Consider the following 12122-nt stretch of genomic DNA (forward strand, 5'->3'; position numbering starts at 1 on the left):
TTTAATGTATGTGAGTGTCATGCATGTGTTGGACACTGCCTTCAGATGTCAGAAGAGAGTGTTGGGTCCCCTGGAAGTAGAACTAATTGATTGTTATGAACCACTGTTTTGATCCTGAGAACTGAACCTGGGTCATCTCTCTTACTGTTTCTGAGTAAGGGTCTCAGTGTAGCTAAACCTGAACTCAGGTTGCCATTATACACAACGTCTTCTTGCCTCAGTCTCCAGAGTTCTGTTATTAAAGGCATATACTCACATCCAGTTCATACTTATTTAAAAAAATATTTTTAAAGTTTTTAATTTTTAGGTAGGTGTGTGTGTGTGTGTGTGTGTGTGTGTGTGTGTGTGTGTGTGTGTGTGTGTGTAGGTAGGTAGGTAGGTAGGTAGGTTAGAAGACAGCTTTGTAGAGTCAGTTGTCTCCTACCTTTATGTGACTTTTAGAGATTGAACTCAGGTCACAAGACAAGCACGTTAACCTGCTGAGCTATTTTCCCAGCCCAAGTCTGCAATAAAAATAACAAAACATGGATGAGGAAAAATGTGATATAAGATGTTCCAATCTTCAGTAACAGAATTAGAATCAACAAATTTACTGAATAGGCTCTTAGTTTTCCAGTTCCTTCAGTCTAGGGCTAGAGTTGTTATTCAGTAAGAGAGTGCTTGCTTACCATGGTCTTTCTCCAGTGTTATCAAAAACAATATAGAAGGGATAGTTAGGTAGAGTCTATCCTTTTATAAAGTAATAGTCAAATAGGGATCAAGATAAGAGCTAAGAGGAAGTTGGTATGTGTCCTGTCCCATAGGAGTTCAGGGAGAAGAATTATTATTACAGGGGTTGGGTATAGACTCTTAGGACTGTGAGATGTCTAAGAGTGTATGCCTAAAACCCTAGAATTTGGGAGGCAGACATAGAATGGTTGCCGGTTGGAGGCTGGACTGGCCTACAAAGTGGTACCTTATCTCCAAAAGTAAAATAAGTAGCTGGAGAGATGGCTCAGTGGTTGATAGCACTTGTTATTCCAGAAGACAATGCTTCAATTCCCAGCAGCCACATATGTCTCAGAACCATATGTAACTCCAGTTTCAAGGGATCTTACACCCTCTTCTGATTTTTCTCCGGCATACAAACACCCATACACAGAATAAAAAACTAAGGAAAAAATTAAGTAAAACAAAAACCCTCTCCCCAAAATCTAAAGCCCCAAAGAAATTCTGTTCTTTATCTTGACAATTATTTTCTACTATAAAATATTTTGATATTTTGTCCTATTCTTCATTGAATAGAACTAAAAACAAAATAAGCCTTTGATCACTTTAAAAAGATTATCTTCCAGGGCTGATGAGATGGCTTAGTAGTTTAGAGTACTGTGGCTACTCTCAAAGGTCCTGAGTTCAATTCCTAGCAACCACGGGCTGGCTTATGACCATTTATTTATAAGAGCATTTGGTGCCATCTGCTGGCAGGTGTGTGTACATGCAGCTGAATACTTAACGTTACATAAAATTTAAAAAACGGGTTTCTTGTGTTTTCTATTATTTATGAAACTGCTTTTTGTTACCTTAGTGCTTAAACTACTTAATTCGGGCCGATCTGAGTTTATAGACACCCCTACCAAATTGTTCAAATATTTTGGTTTTTAGCTTCTTCAGTTGAAAAGTAGGCATTGAATGCATTGGTCACACTACTCCTGATACTTTTTAATATAAATTTTTGTATAACAAAATACTTTCAATATTGTAGAAAAATCAGAAAATATAGACAATTAAGGAAACTACTCAAAGATAGCAACTCAGCATTTTGCTATATTAGCATCCCACCTGTTTTCAGAGACTATACTAGGAACACTACTGAGATTGAAATGCACATAGTTTCATATTCTGTATTGGTTTTCCATTTAAAATATATAGACCATTACTGTGAAGCTGGACATGTCTGCCGTTCCAGTACTTGGTAATTTGAGGCTACAGGATTACAATCTGAGTTCAGCTTGGGCAATAATCTGATATGTTCTTCAAAAGAAAAAATTCTCAGAAGGAGCAACAGTAAAATATTCCTTCATGTGGATATGATTCACTTAAACATATTTCAGTTGTTTTATAATTGGGACTATTCAAAAACTATTCTGCAGTGAATGTGCTTGTACATTCATTGTTTATGCCTGCTACTATTTTCAGCAAATAAGTTGAAATATAATCACTAGAACTGGGGCTATAAACTTTGGAAAGTTTATACAAGGATATTTCTTATCCTTATAGGGGTTGAAATGTGAACCTAGTGCCTCACACGTGTGGGCAGTTGCACTATGATTTGGCTATACCTCTATCAGCACAGTGCTCCCCTTCCCCCAGCTAAGGACTGACTCCAGGGCCTTGTGCCTGCCAGGCAAGCACTCTACCACTGAGCTAAATCCCAGCCCTACAGTACTTCTTTTTATGGTAATTACTTGAAGTTTCAGTACTCATTTGAAGAAGTGGGCTATTTCTTGTATATTAATAGTGGATAGGAGCCCTCGTGTTTTCTGGAAAGTACCTACATTGGGAAGATTTTTTTTAAAACATGGGTATTTTTTAAAAATTATACTATGAGTGAGTTTGAGTGTTTGATTTTCTTAGAGAAATGTAAGAAATTTCATTGGAATTATATTAGCCTCTTAGTACATCAACATTGCTTAGGGACAGAGTAGTCCAAATGTTGGATCGTAAGTTTCTGTTTCTTTGCTTGTTGTTTGATCTTGGTTTGGGTTTTTGGAGGTAGAGTCTCTAATGTAGCCTAGGCTGGCCCAATCCTGCCTTGGCCTTCTGAGTACTGAGATCAGTGTTTAGAACACGGTATCTGGCAACCAGGAAACAAAGTGAAGGTTTTATTTTTTTTCCCTTACTGTGATTCACTTTGATAGGGCATTTATAGCTTAGGAGATGGCACATTAAAAGCCTACTGGGTACAGTACACTGTCTTTTGTGAACCAAAACTAATAACAATGATTGTTGCATACTTTTAAAAGACAATTGGTTTTGAAATATAGAGCTGGTAAATCACTATCTAGTAAGTTCAGAATGTGAGGTAAATTGACTTGAAAGAATAATTCTTTTTTTTTCTGTTGGCTTGAATTCATAATCCAGAAGGTAACTAAGATTAAATTAAAGCAGACAAGCATATTTTTTACAGTATAATCAAGTAGCTATCACAAAGTATTCACAACTCAAAGTATTAAACATAGTATATAATTCTTTTATCCTTTTTACTGGCCTAATTTCCAATTAACTTCACCAGGTTCACAAAATAGAGAAATTTTTCTCAAAGATTTCATTTAAATCTTTATTGATCTTCCTTAAATCTTTAATGGTATTTAGATTGACAGTAGGCCACTGTGGCCGGGATAACTTTTTTTTTTCCAGGAGACAAAATAAGAAAAAAAAACATGAATTAGACTTTTTTCTATAACCAATTTGCTTTTCTTGACAGAAATTGAAATGTCCCTAGCCCGTTTGCCACAGTATTAGCAGAGCTACAGTTGAATATTGTTTTGTTGTTTATTCCTAGATGTGTTCTCTCTGTTATTGTCCTGGAGCAACCATTGGCTGTGATGTGAAAACCTGCCACAGGACATACCACTACCACTGTGCATTGCATGATAAAGCTCAGATCCGAGAGAAACCTTCGCAGGGGATTTACATGTAACTGCTTCATTTTGCTGGGTTTTAAAGCAGTCCCTTCAGGCCTTTAGTTTCCTCCACTCAAAGCATTTCATCGTCCTGATGAAGGCTGTTTGGATTTATAATAGTTAAAGAAATGATTTAAGAAGTGTCCTACTGAGGTTTATAAAATAAGTCCAGTTTATGAATAGGGCAGACTGTGATGCTCACTTTTATAATTTGAAAAATGAATTGAGGGCTGGAGAGATGGCTCAGTGGTTAGGAGCACCGACTGCTCTTCCAGAGGTCCTGAGTTCAAATCCCAGCAACCACATGGTGGCTCACAACCATCTGTAATGGGATCTGATGCCCTCTTCTGGTGTGTCTGAGGACAGCTACAGTGTACTCATATATGATAGATAGTTAGGTAGATAGATAGATAGATAGATAGATAGATAGATAGATAGATAGATAGATAGATATAGATAGATAGAAATTATTAAAAATGAATTGAATTTAATTTGCATAGTTAATAATTTTGTATTCTCTCTCCCCTCAGGGTTTATTGCCGAAAACACAAGAAAACTGCACATAACTCTGAAGGTATGTTTTATTAGCCATTTTTATGTCTCAAGAAGAAATTAGAGTAATATGAATGAACAGTTCTCTATTAAGTTTTTTCTTAAGATAGGTTTTATTATTCAATATCTTTATAATTGGGGATGGTATTACATCAAACCAGTGTAAATAGTCAAAAAGAGCTAAATTTTTAAAGAAAAAAATGCTCCAGAAATCTTATAAAGTATACACTGAAAACTTATGTCATATTAGGAAGAAACAATGGTAGGGGTGACATGCTTCTCTATGGGTGGTAATTAGGATCCTTGCTCCCATCCGGTATTACAGACATTGTGATCCTAGGAATGCTAGTGTACTTTGGATCAGTGTGCAGTCTGGTGAAATTTCAATGCCTTAATCTATGCTTTTGCTTTTCATGGCCCAGTTATTTCATGGTTCAGCTCATTGCATCATGAGCTGTCATTATCTGAAAATGAAAGTTTCCAAAAGGAAACATGTTTTAGATCAGCTTGTTTATAATATGTTATGGTTTATTAATAGTTGTTAATGTCCTACTGTGTCCAATTATAAGTCAGACTTTATAATGTGTGGGCATGTGTAAGGAAAACCACATTTGGTATTATTCATGATTTTGTGTATCCACTGGGAATGTAAAAACACATCCCCCACTGAGAAATAATAAGTGGAGACATACTATACACTTTTCCAGAAAAAAAGTTTGTAACTAAATTTAAAATAGAAACTTACCAATTTATTTTATAGTTTGTTTCCACTGGTATTTAGAAAACTTGGCTTAGTAATGCTTGTAAATTGTTAGCCAAGTTGTATTTGGTTTTAAAAGAATGGGGAAGTTAGTTCTCAAGTTGAATTCTGACTTGCATCAAACTTTTAAAAGTTTTTTATTCTATTTAAAGTGTGTGAGTGTTTTACCTGCAGGTTTGTCTGTACACCGTGAGCATGTCTGATAACAGTGGAGGTCAGAAAAGCCTGTCAGATATGACTTGGGTCAAATTTTTTTTCTAATTTTTACTCTGAAGTGTGTGAGTGTTTTGCCTGCAGGTGTGTCTGTACACCGTGAGCATGTCTGCTGCCCATGAAGTTCAGAAGGGGGTCAAATATTCTGGAAGTCGGAATTGTACATAGATCCTCTGGAAGACCAGCTAGTGCTCTTAACCACTGAGCCACCTCTCCAGCTCTGGGTCAAACCTGTTGAAACAGATGGTTGTAATACATTTAGTAGCAGTATAAAATGGATTAGATTCAATCTCAGATTATCCTATGTTTCCATTTAGCTTTGACTCAATCTTTAATTTTTTGTTAGCTTCTAAGACTGTTCTGTTCAAAATGAAGATGGATCAGATACTGATACTTTAGGGAGTTGATCTTTTTGAGACAGGGTCTTTATTATGTAGCCTGGGCTGCCCTGGAACTTACTATATACAACAGGCTGGCCTGAACTCAGAGATTCATCTGCTTCTGCCTCCCAAAAGTGCTGTGATCTACGGTATGTGCCACCATACTGGGCTTTAGAAATCTGATCTTTTTAAAGACTTAGCTAGGGCCTAGAGAGATAGAGCCTTCTTGTAAAGGATTTGAGATAAGTTCTCGACTCCCATGCTTGGCAGCTCCTGGGGTCTGATGTCTCTGGCTCCTATGGGCACCTATACTCATATATACCTAATGCACGCATGCACATGCGCGCGCACACACACCCACACACACATGCACGCAAGAATAGTAAAGTAAATCTTTAGAAAATTGATGTATCCAATTCCTGGTGTAAATACTAAAACTAGTTCTCCTTTTAATATGACATAATTTGCTTTCATAATAGAAAGCCATACTATTTTCACATCTGAAATTCACATTAATACAGATACTTCTTAACTGCAGGTTCAAAATATATTCATCATATACATGTATTAAAATATCCCTGTACTGTATATACATCATACTTATTATATGTTAAATAAGATATTTAAAAGAAATTATTTAGGAGATATACATAGTAACCGTGATTTGGTCATAACACATAGTACACATGTATTGAGTTATTGTGCTGCATTGCACAAATATGTACAAATAAAATGGAAGTTTAATATAAATTCAGCTCAACATGAATATAGATGAGCAGCATGCATGTACACAAATGATGGATGAATTTTTAAAAAGATTTATTTATTTATTTATGCATATGAGTACACTGTAGCTGTTTTCAGATACACTAGAAGAGGGCATCAGATCCCATTACAGATGGTTGTGAGCCACCATGTGATTGCTGGGAATTGAACTCAGGACCTCTGGAAGAGCAGTCGGTGCTCCTAACTACTGAGTCACCTCTCCAGCCCCAATACTACATTTCAAAAGGAAGAAAGAACCACTGCAGGGACACTTTCCTTCATTCCATTCCTAAAAGAAAGAAAGAAACATTGTAAGGAAGCTCTCCTATAATTTCATTACCTCAAGATGTTAACAGTGTATTTATGCAGTGCCCTTTTATGATTAGAGTAGCCATCTATTTTAAGAGCTGAGGATTAAGATTCATGATATGATTAATACAGTATATGAATATACTGGAACTGGATACTTGAAATACTTAAAGATGATTAATACATACTGATTAACATAGCTGGCTCCTATTTTACTTTCTAGACTTCTGTAGCCAATGCTACCCTCTAGTGGTAGAGAAAAGCCACTACAGTTCAGACTGTATAAAGAATGATTAAAAATTGTTATTTTTTTAACACTGTGTGTGTGTGTGTGTGTGTGTGTGTGTGTGTGTGTGTGTGTGTGTGTGTGTGTGTGTGTGTGTGATAGAAACTAACTTGTGGGAGTCGGTTTCCTTCTATCACATGTAACCCAGGATTGAGTTCATGTCTTCAGCCTTAGTAAGTGCCCTTTTCTGTCTGAGTCCTCTCAATGACTCAACTAAAATGATTTTGAGTGCCTTTTGCTTAGTGAGAGAGTTCTAATTCTATTTCATACTTTATGAACAGCTTCAAATTGGCTTGAGTTTTGGTTCACAGTATACTTCTATAGAATACCAGGCCCTTTTGTTTCCTTGGTATATAGTGTATGTCTATACATACATTCTAGAATTTGAGGCATAATCTTCAAGTATTGCAGTTTATAAGATATATTTTTACAGTTATGCCCTGTGTGTGCATCTGTATTGCATCCATGGAGAAGACCAGAAGGCTCTGGATAGCTCGGAGCTGGAGTTGTAGTTGTAAGCTGCTGTGTGGGTGCTGGGAAGAGCAGTCAGTGCTTTGAACCAGTGAGCCATCTCTCTGGCCCCGGTGTTGGCAGTGTTTATATTTAGAGAAGTTGGCTTTTTAGCTCAAATTTATTTTCTATTGAGTAATTTATCAGAACTGGCAAAGATTTGTTCTGATGGGAAACTTGTTTGTAATTTATGGTGGGGATTTAGAGGATTTTATTTCAGGTGTTCCCTTAGAGAAAAGAGACTTGATACATGTGACAGTTTCTTTAACATTTCCTGTCTGTAGCTCAGTATTTCTGATATCATTCTGTTATGTTAGCCTTATGCAACATGAAGTGTTGTGAAACACTAAATTCAAGAATAGTTTTATAATAAAGTAATTTAATTTTCCAACCCTAAGTAAAATAGTATTTCATATTAAATGCCTGAAACCCATGTCATCTCTTTTAAAAATAAAACTTGAAGGTTAAATCTAATATCAGGATGAGACAGGGGTATCAGAGGTGACACCAAGGGTTTTCATATAATTAAATCAAGAATCAAGTCCGATGTGTTTTGTCACGTTGTGTTATTTTGAAACAAGGTCTTACTGTGTAGTCCAGGCTGACCTCCAGTTCAGTGTCCTTTCTGCCTGAGTTCAGGGACTATGGGCATTTGTCACCATGCTTAGCCAAACCCTGCACCTTATGCGGTTTTCCTGTGTCTGTGTGTCTGTGTGTCTGTGTGTGTTTAGATAGGAGCTATACTTTTTTATTTTACTTTCTTAAGTTATTCACTTTATTTTTGCACAGTTTTACAGGTTTATGTGTTTGTGCATTTGCAAGTTTGCATGTATATGGAGGAGCTAAACTCAGATTGTCAGTGTGGTGATAAGCATCTTAACCCACAGAACTGTATCTCTTGTCTCTTTTTACTTCTTTTAAAGGCATACACTGCACATATGTGGTACACATACATATATTCAGGCAAAATACCCATACACATACAGTAAGGAGAAATACAACTTCAGGACTGGAGAGATGGCTTAGTGGTTAAGAGCACTGACTGCTCTTATAGACGTCTTGAGTTCAATTCCCAGCAGCCACGTGGTGGCTCACATCCATCTATAATGAGACCTGATGCCCTCTTCTGGTAGCTTCTTCTAAGACAGCTACAGTGTACTTATATATAATAAATAAATAAGTAAATCTTTAAATAAAAGAAATACAACTTCAAAAGAAGCTTTAAATTAATAAATGTGGGGCTGGAGAGATGGCTCAGTGGTAAGAGCAGTGCTGCTCTTTCAGAGGACACAGTCCCCATAGATCAGGTGGCTACTCCTGTAACTCTAGCTCCTGTGGATCCAGCATCCTCTTCTGGCTTCTGTAGAAAACACCATGAATATGCACACATACAAAAACAAATCTTCTGAAAGGTGAGGATTAGTAATAGCAACTAGGTCTAGCTTATACTTAATTATTACTACTGTTCTATGCTTGTAGAAGTAACTTGATAGCACAATTTATAACCACTAAGCATGTGAGTAGCTATAAGGAGCTATGATTATGAAATGTGGTTTATTTAAGATAATTTTTAAGCTGCAACACTCAGGGGTCAAGGTAGGGGGAATATTATAAGTCCAAAGTCAGCTCAGACTACAGAGTGCAAACCTACCTTGAAAGAAAGTTTAAAAGAAGTTTGGAGCAATGCAGTTGCAGAGAGCCTGAGTTTGGTTCCCAGCACCCACAGGGTGCCTCATAATTGTTTATCATTCCAGTTCTGAGGGGTCCAGTGCCCTCTTCTGACTTTGTTCAGCAATCAGGTACACATGTAATAAACATACATTCATATTGACACATCCATACACATAGAATAAAAATAAGCAAATCTTTCTAAGTGAAATAGAATAAAAACTGTACTAGATATATTCTCATCAGTGGTGGATGAATAGTCTCCAGTCTTACAATTAGAAAAGCAGCATATTGCTTATTCAAACCACTAAATAGTACAAAGGCACAATAAAAATTAGTTTAAATGTTTTGCAACATTTACTTATACGTGCATTTGAGTGTGTGTGTGTGTGTGTGTGTGTGTGTGTGTGTGTGTGTATGTGTGTGTGTGTGTCAGGGAATCATGCATGTGCCACAGTGTACACATGAAGATCACAGGACAACTTATGAGAGTTGGTTCTCTCCTTCCATCAAGTGGATCTTAGGAATTGAACGCAGGCAGTCAGGGTTGGCACCAGGTACCTACTGAGTCACTATTTTACAGGCTCCAAAATTGGTTTCCAATGTGCTCTTCTCACCCTTTAGGACTAATTGATATAACTTTTGAAGAATCTAATACTTGTATTATGCCTGAGTTTATGTGTATTCAGATACACCAATTGAGATGTCTTTTACTGTTGTGAATGCATGTCCTAAAGCATCTGGGAATAGGAGCTGATATAATTTCTTCTAAGAGAAAAATTAGTTTCTAGAATTATAATCAGTGGCATGTTAAAGGAAAACCAATGAATGTATTAGAGAGCTTTTCCTAAAACATTTATAGTTTGTCCCCAAGGTGAATTGATATTTAGTCTTTATACCATTTTGAATACTAAACACATTATATAGTGAGATTTTAAAATGTTTGCTGTGTGTATGTATGATGCATGTATGTGTCAGAGAGCACATGTGGAGGCAGGACAACTTCAGGATATTGTTTCTTTCCACCATTATGTTGGTTCTGGGAATCAAATTTAGGTTATCAAGCTTGGGTGCAAACACTTTCACCCAACATACCACCTCATGCGCCCAGATAGTGGGCCTTTAATAGATAAATATTTATAGTGAATAACTGAGTGAAACACTTTCTGTTAATGGTAGAATTATTTTCTTATTTATGGGAAAAGTAGTTGTATTTCTAAGAGTTTCATGAAAGTATATACAGCTAACTCACAAAATGGTTTTTTATTGCTTATCTTCTAGCTTCTTTTTGTTCTTGGGACATGTTTCATTTCTTGATCAATTAGCTCAGTCATAAAGCTGCAGTAATGGAAGGAGGTCCGATGTCTACTGACAACGTTGACACCACATGCCTGGTCAGTGTGTTGGCAGGTGTGGTCAGTGTGACTGAAAAGTGAGGTTCTTTTATTATAAGAGACCTAATAATGTTTAAAAGCCAAACAACCTGTATCACAGAACCCCTTTTTATAGAATTACATAGTCAAAGGAAATAAGGCTACAATGGTTACAATCAAAAGGTTTCTATGCAGTTCTTTGAAACATTGGATTGAGCCCTGTAGAGCAGACCATTGACCAGGCGCCCTTCTTTCTAGGGGCCATTTCATGCTAGTGAAAAGCATAGTTTCTGCAGACTCATGGAACTGCTTGTTAAGATTGATCCGTGGAAAGCTCTTGTTTGTTTTTGAGCAGGTGATTTAGAAGAAAGTTTTAATGAGCATGAACTGGAGCCCTCATCTCCAAAGACTAAGAAGAAAAGTCGCAAAGGAAGACCAAGAAAAACCAACCTGAAAGGTCTGGCAGAAGATACTAGGTCCACATCCTCCCATGGGACAGATGAAATGGAAAGCAGTTCCTACGTAAGTAGAACCTAGTGGACTCCTCCCATTTGTTGCAACATGAATAGTTTCATTTGAACTGTGTCTACAGCTAAGTTTTCCTGTTTGAAGTATTAAATAAGCGTTGAATCCATTTATAAAAGTTTTCCTCCATTTATATTTACAGCGAGATAGGTCTCCGCACAGGAGCAGTCCTAATGATACCAGGCCCAAATGTGGATTTTGCCATGTAGGAGAGGAAGAAAATGAAGCGAGAGGGAAATTGCATATATTTAATGCCAAGAAGGCAGCTGCGCATTACAAGTGCATGGTAGGCATGGTATTTGTTATGTATTTTTTAAAAAATCATTTAGCTGGAATCCAATATGGTACTTTTGCTTTAAACATTGTTTTTGGGCTTTGTATAGTGAAGTATTATTTTCCTTATTGCTTTGACAAAAATAAATGAGCAACTTAAGAAAGGAAGGGTTTGGGAGGAGTGGAGTGGTACTCTTCCCTTTAATCCCAGCACTAGGGAGGCAGCGGCAGGCAGGTCTCAGAGTTCAAGGCAAGCCAGAGCCTGATAGTGAAACTCTGTCTCAAAAGACAAAAAGAAACGGAGGGACGGAGGGAAAGAGCGTTGGTGGGTTGTTTAGTTTGGATTGTACTGAGAGGGGAAGGTCCATGGTGAGGTATTGTGGTAGGACCAAGGGCATGTGAGGTAGTGTGGTAGGACCATCAGGTAGGTTGTCACACTGTATCCAGTCAAGAAGCAGAGGACAGCGAATGTTTGTGCTCAGCATACTTTCTCTTATTCAGTTTGGGACCCCAGCCCATGGAATGATGCCACCCACACTTAGGGTACGCCTCCTCACCTAAGTCTAATCTAGAAATTCTCTAACAGACATACTTGGAGTTTGTCTCCAGGATGGTTACAGATGGTGTCAAATTGGCAGTGAATACAAACCATCACAAGTAATATGTTATACTATGAAATATTTCTTTCAAGGCAGTTTCTTTGTATAGCCCTGAACTGCCCTGGCACTTGACTAGGCTGGCCTTGAACTTGGAGATCGACCTGCCTCTGCCTCCTGCATGCTGAGATTTAAAGCACCACCACTGGACCCCAAATCTTAATACATTTTAGACTTTTTAAAACAATGG

At 37.3% G+C, this 12122-nt stretch overlaps 1 protein-coding gene across 1 annotated transcript in view; it reads left to right on the forward strand.

The window, feature by feature from the left end:
- The window catches only part of PHF6 (PHD finger protein 6), a 41687-nt gene that overhangs the window by 14258 nt on the left and 15307 nt on the right, over positions 1-12122 (forward strand). The window contains exons 4-7 of the mRNA XM_080909626.1: positions 3542-3675; positions 4193-4236; positions 10834-11000; positions 11146-11289. Of these exons, the coding sequence (XP_080765752.1) occupies positions 3542-3675; positions 4193-4236; positions 10834-11000; positions 11146-11289 (489 nt within the window). The remainder of the gene's footprint in view (positions 1-3541; positions 3676-4192; positions 4237-10833; positions 11001-11145; positions 11290-12122) is intronic.

This window comes from Micromys minutus (genome assembly GCF_963924665.1).
Source record: "Micromys minutus genome assembly, chromosome: X".
Taxonomy (NCBI): Eukaryota; Metazoa; Chordata; class Mammalia; order Rodentia; family Muridae; genus Micromys; species Micromys minutus.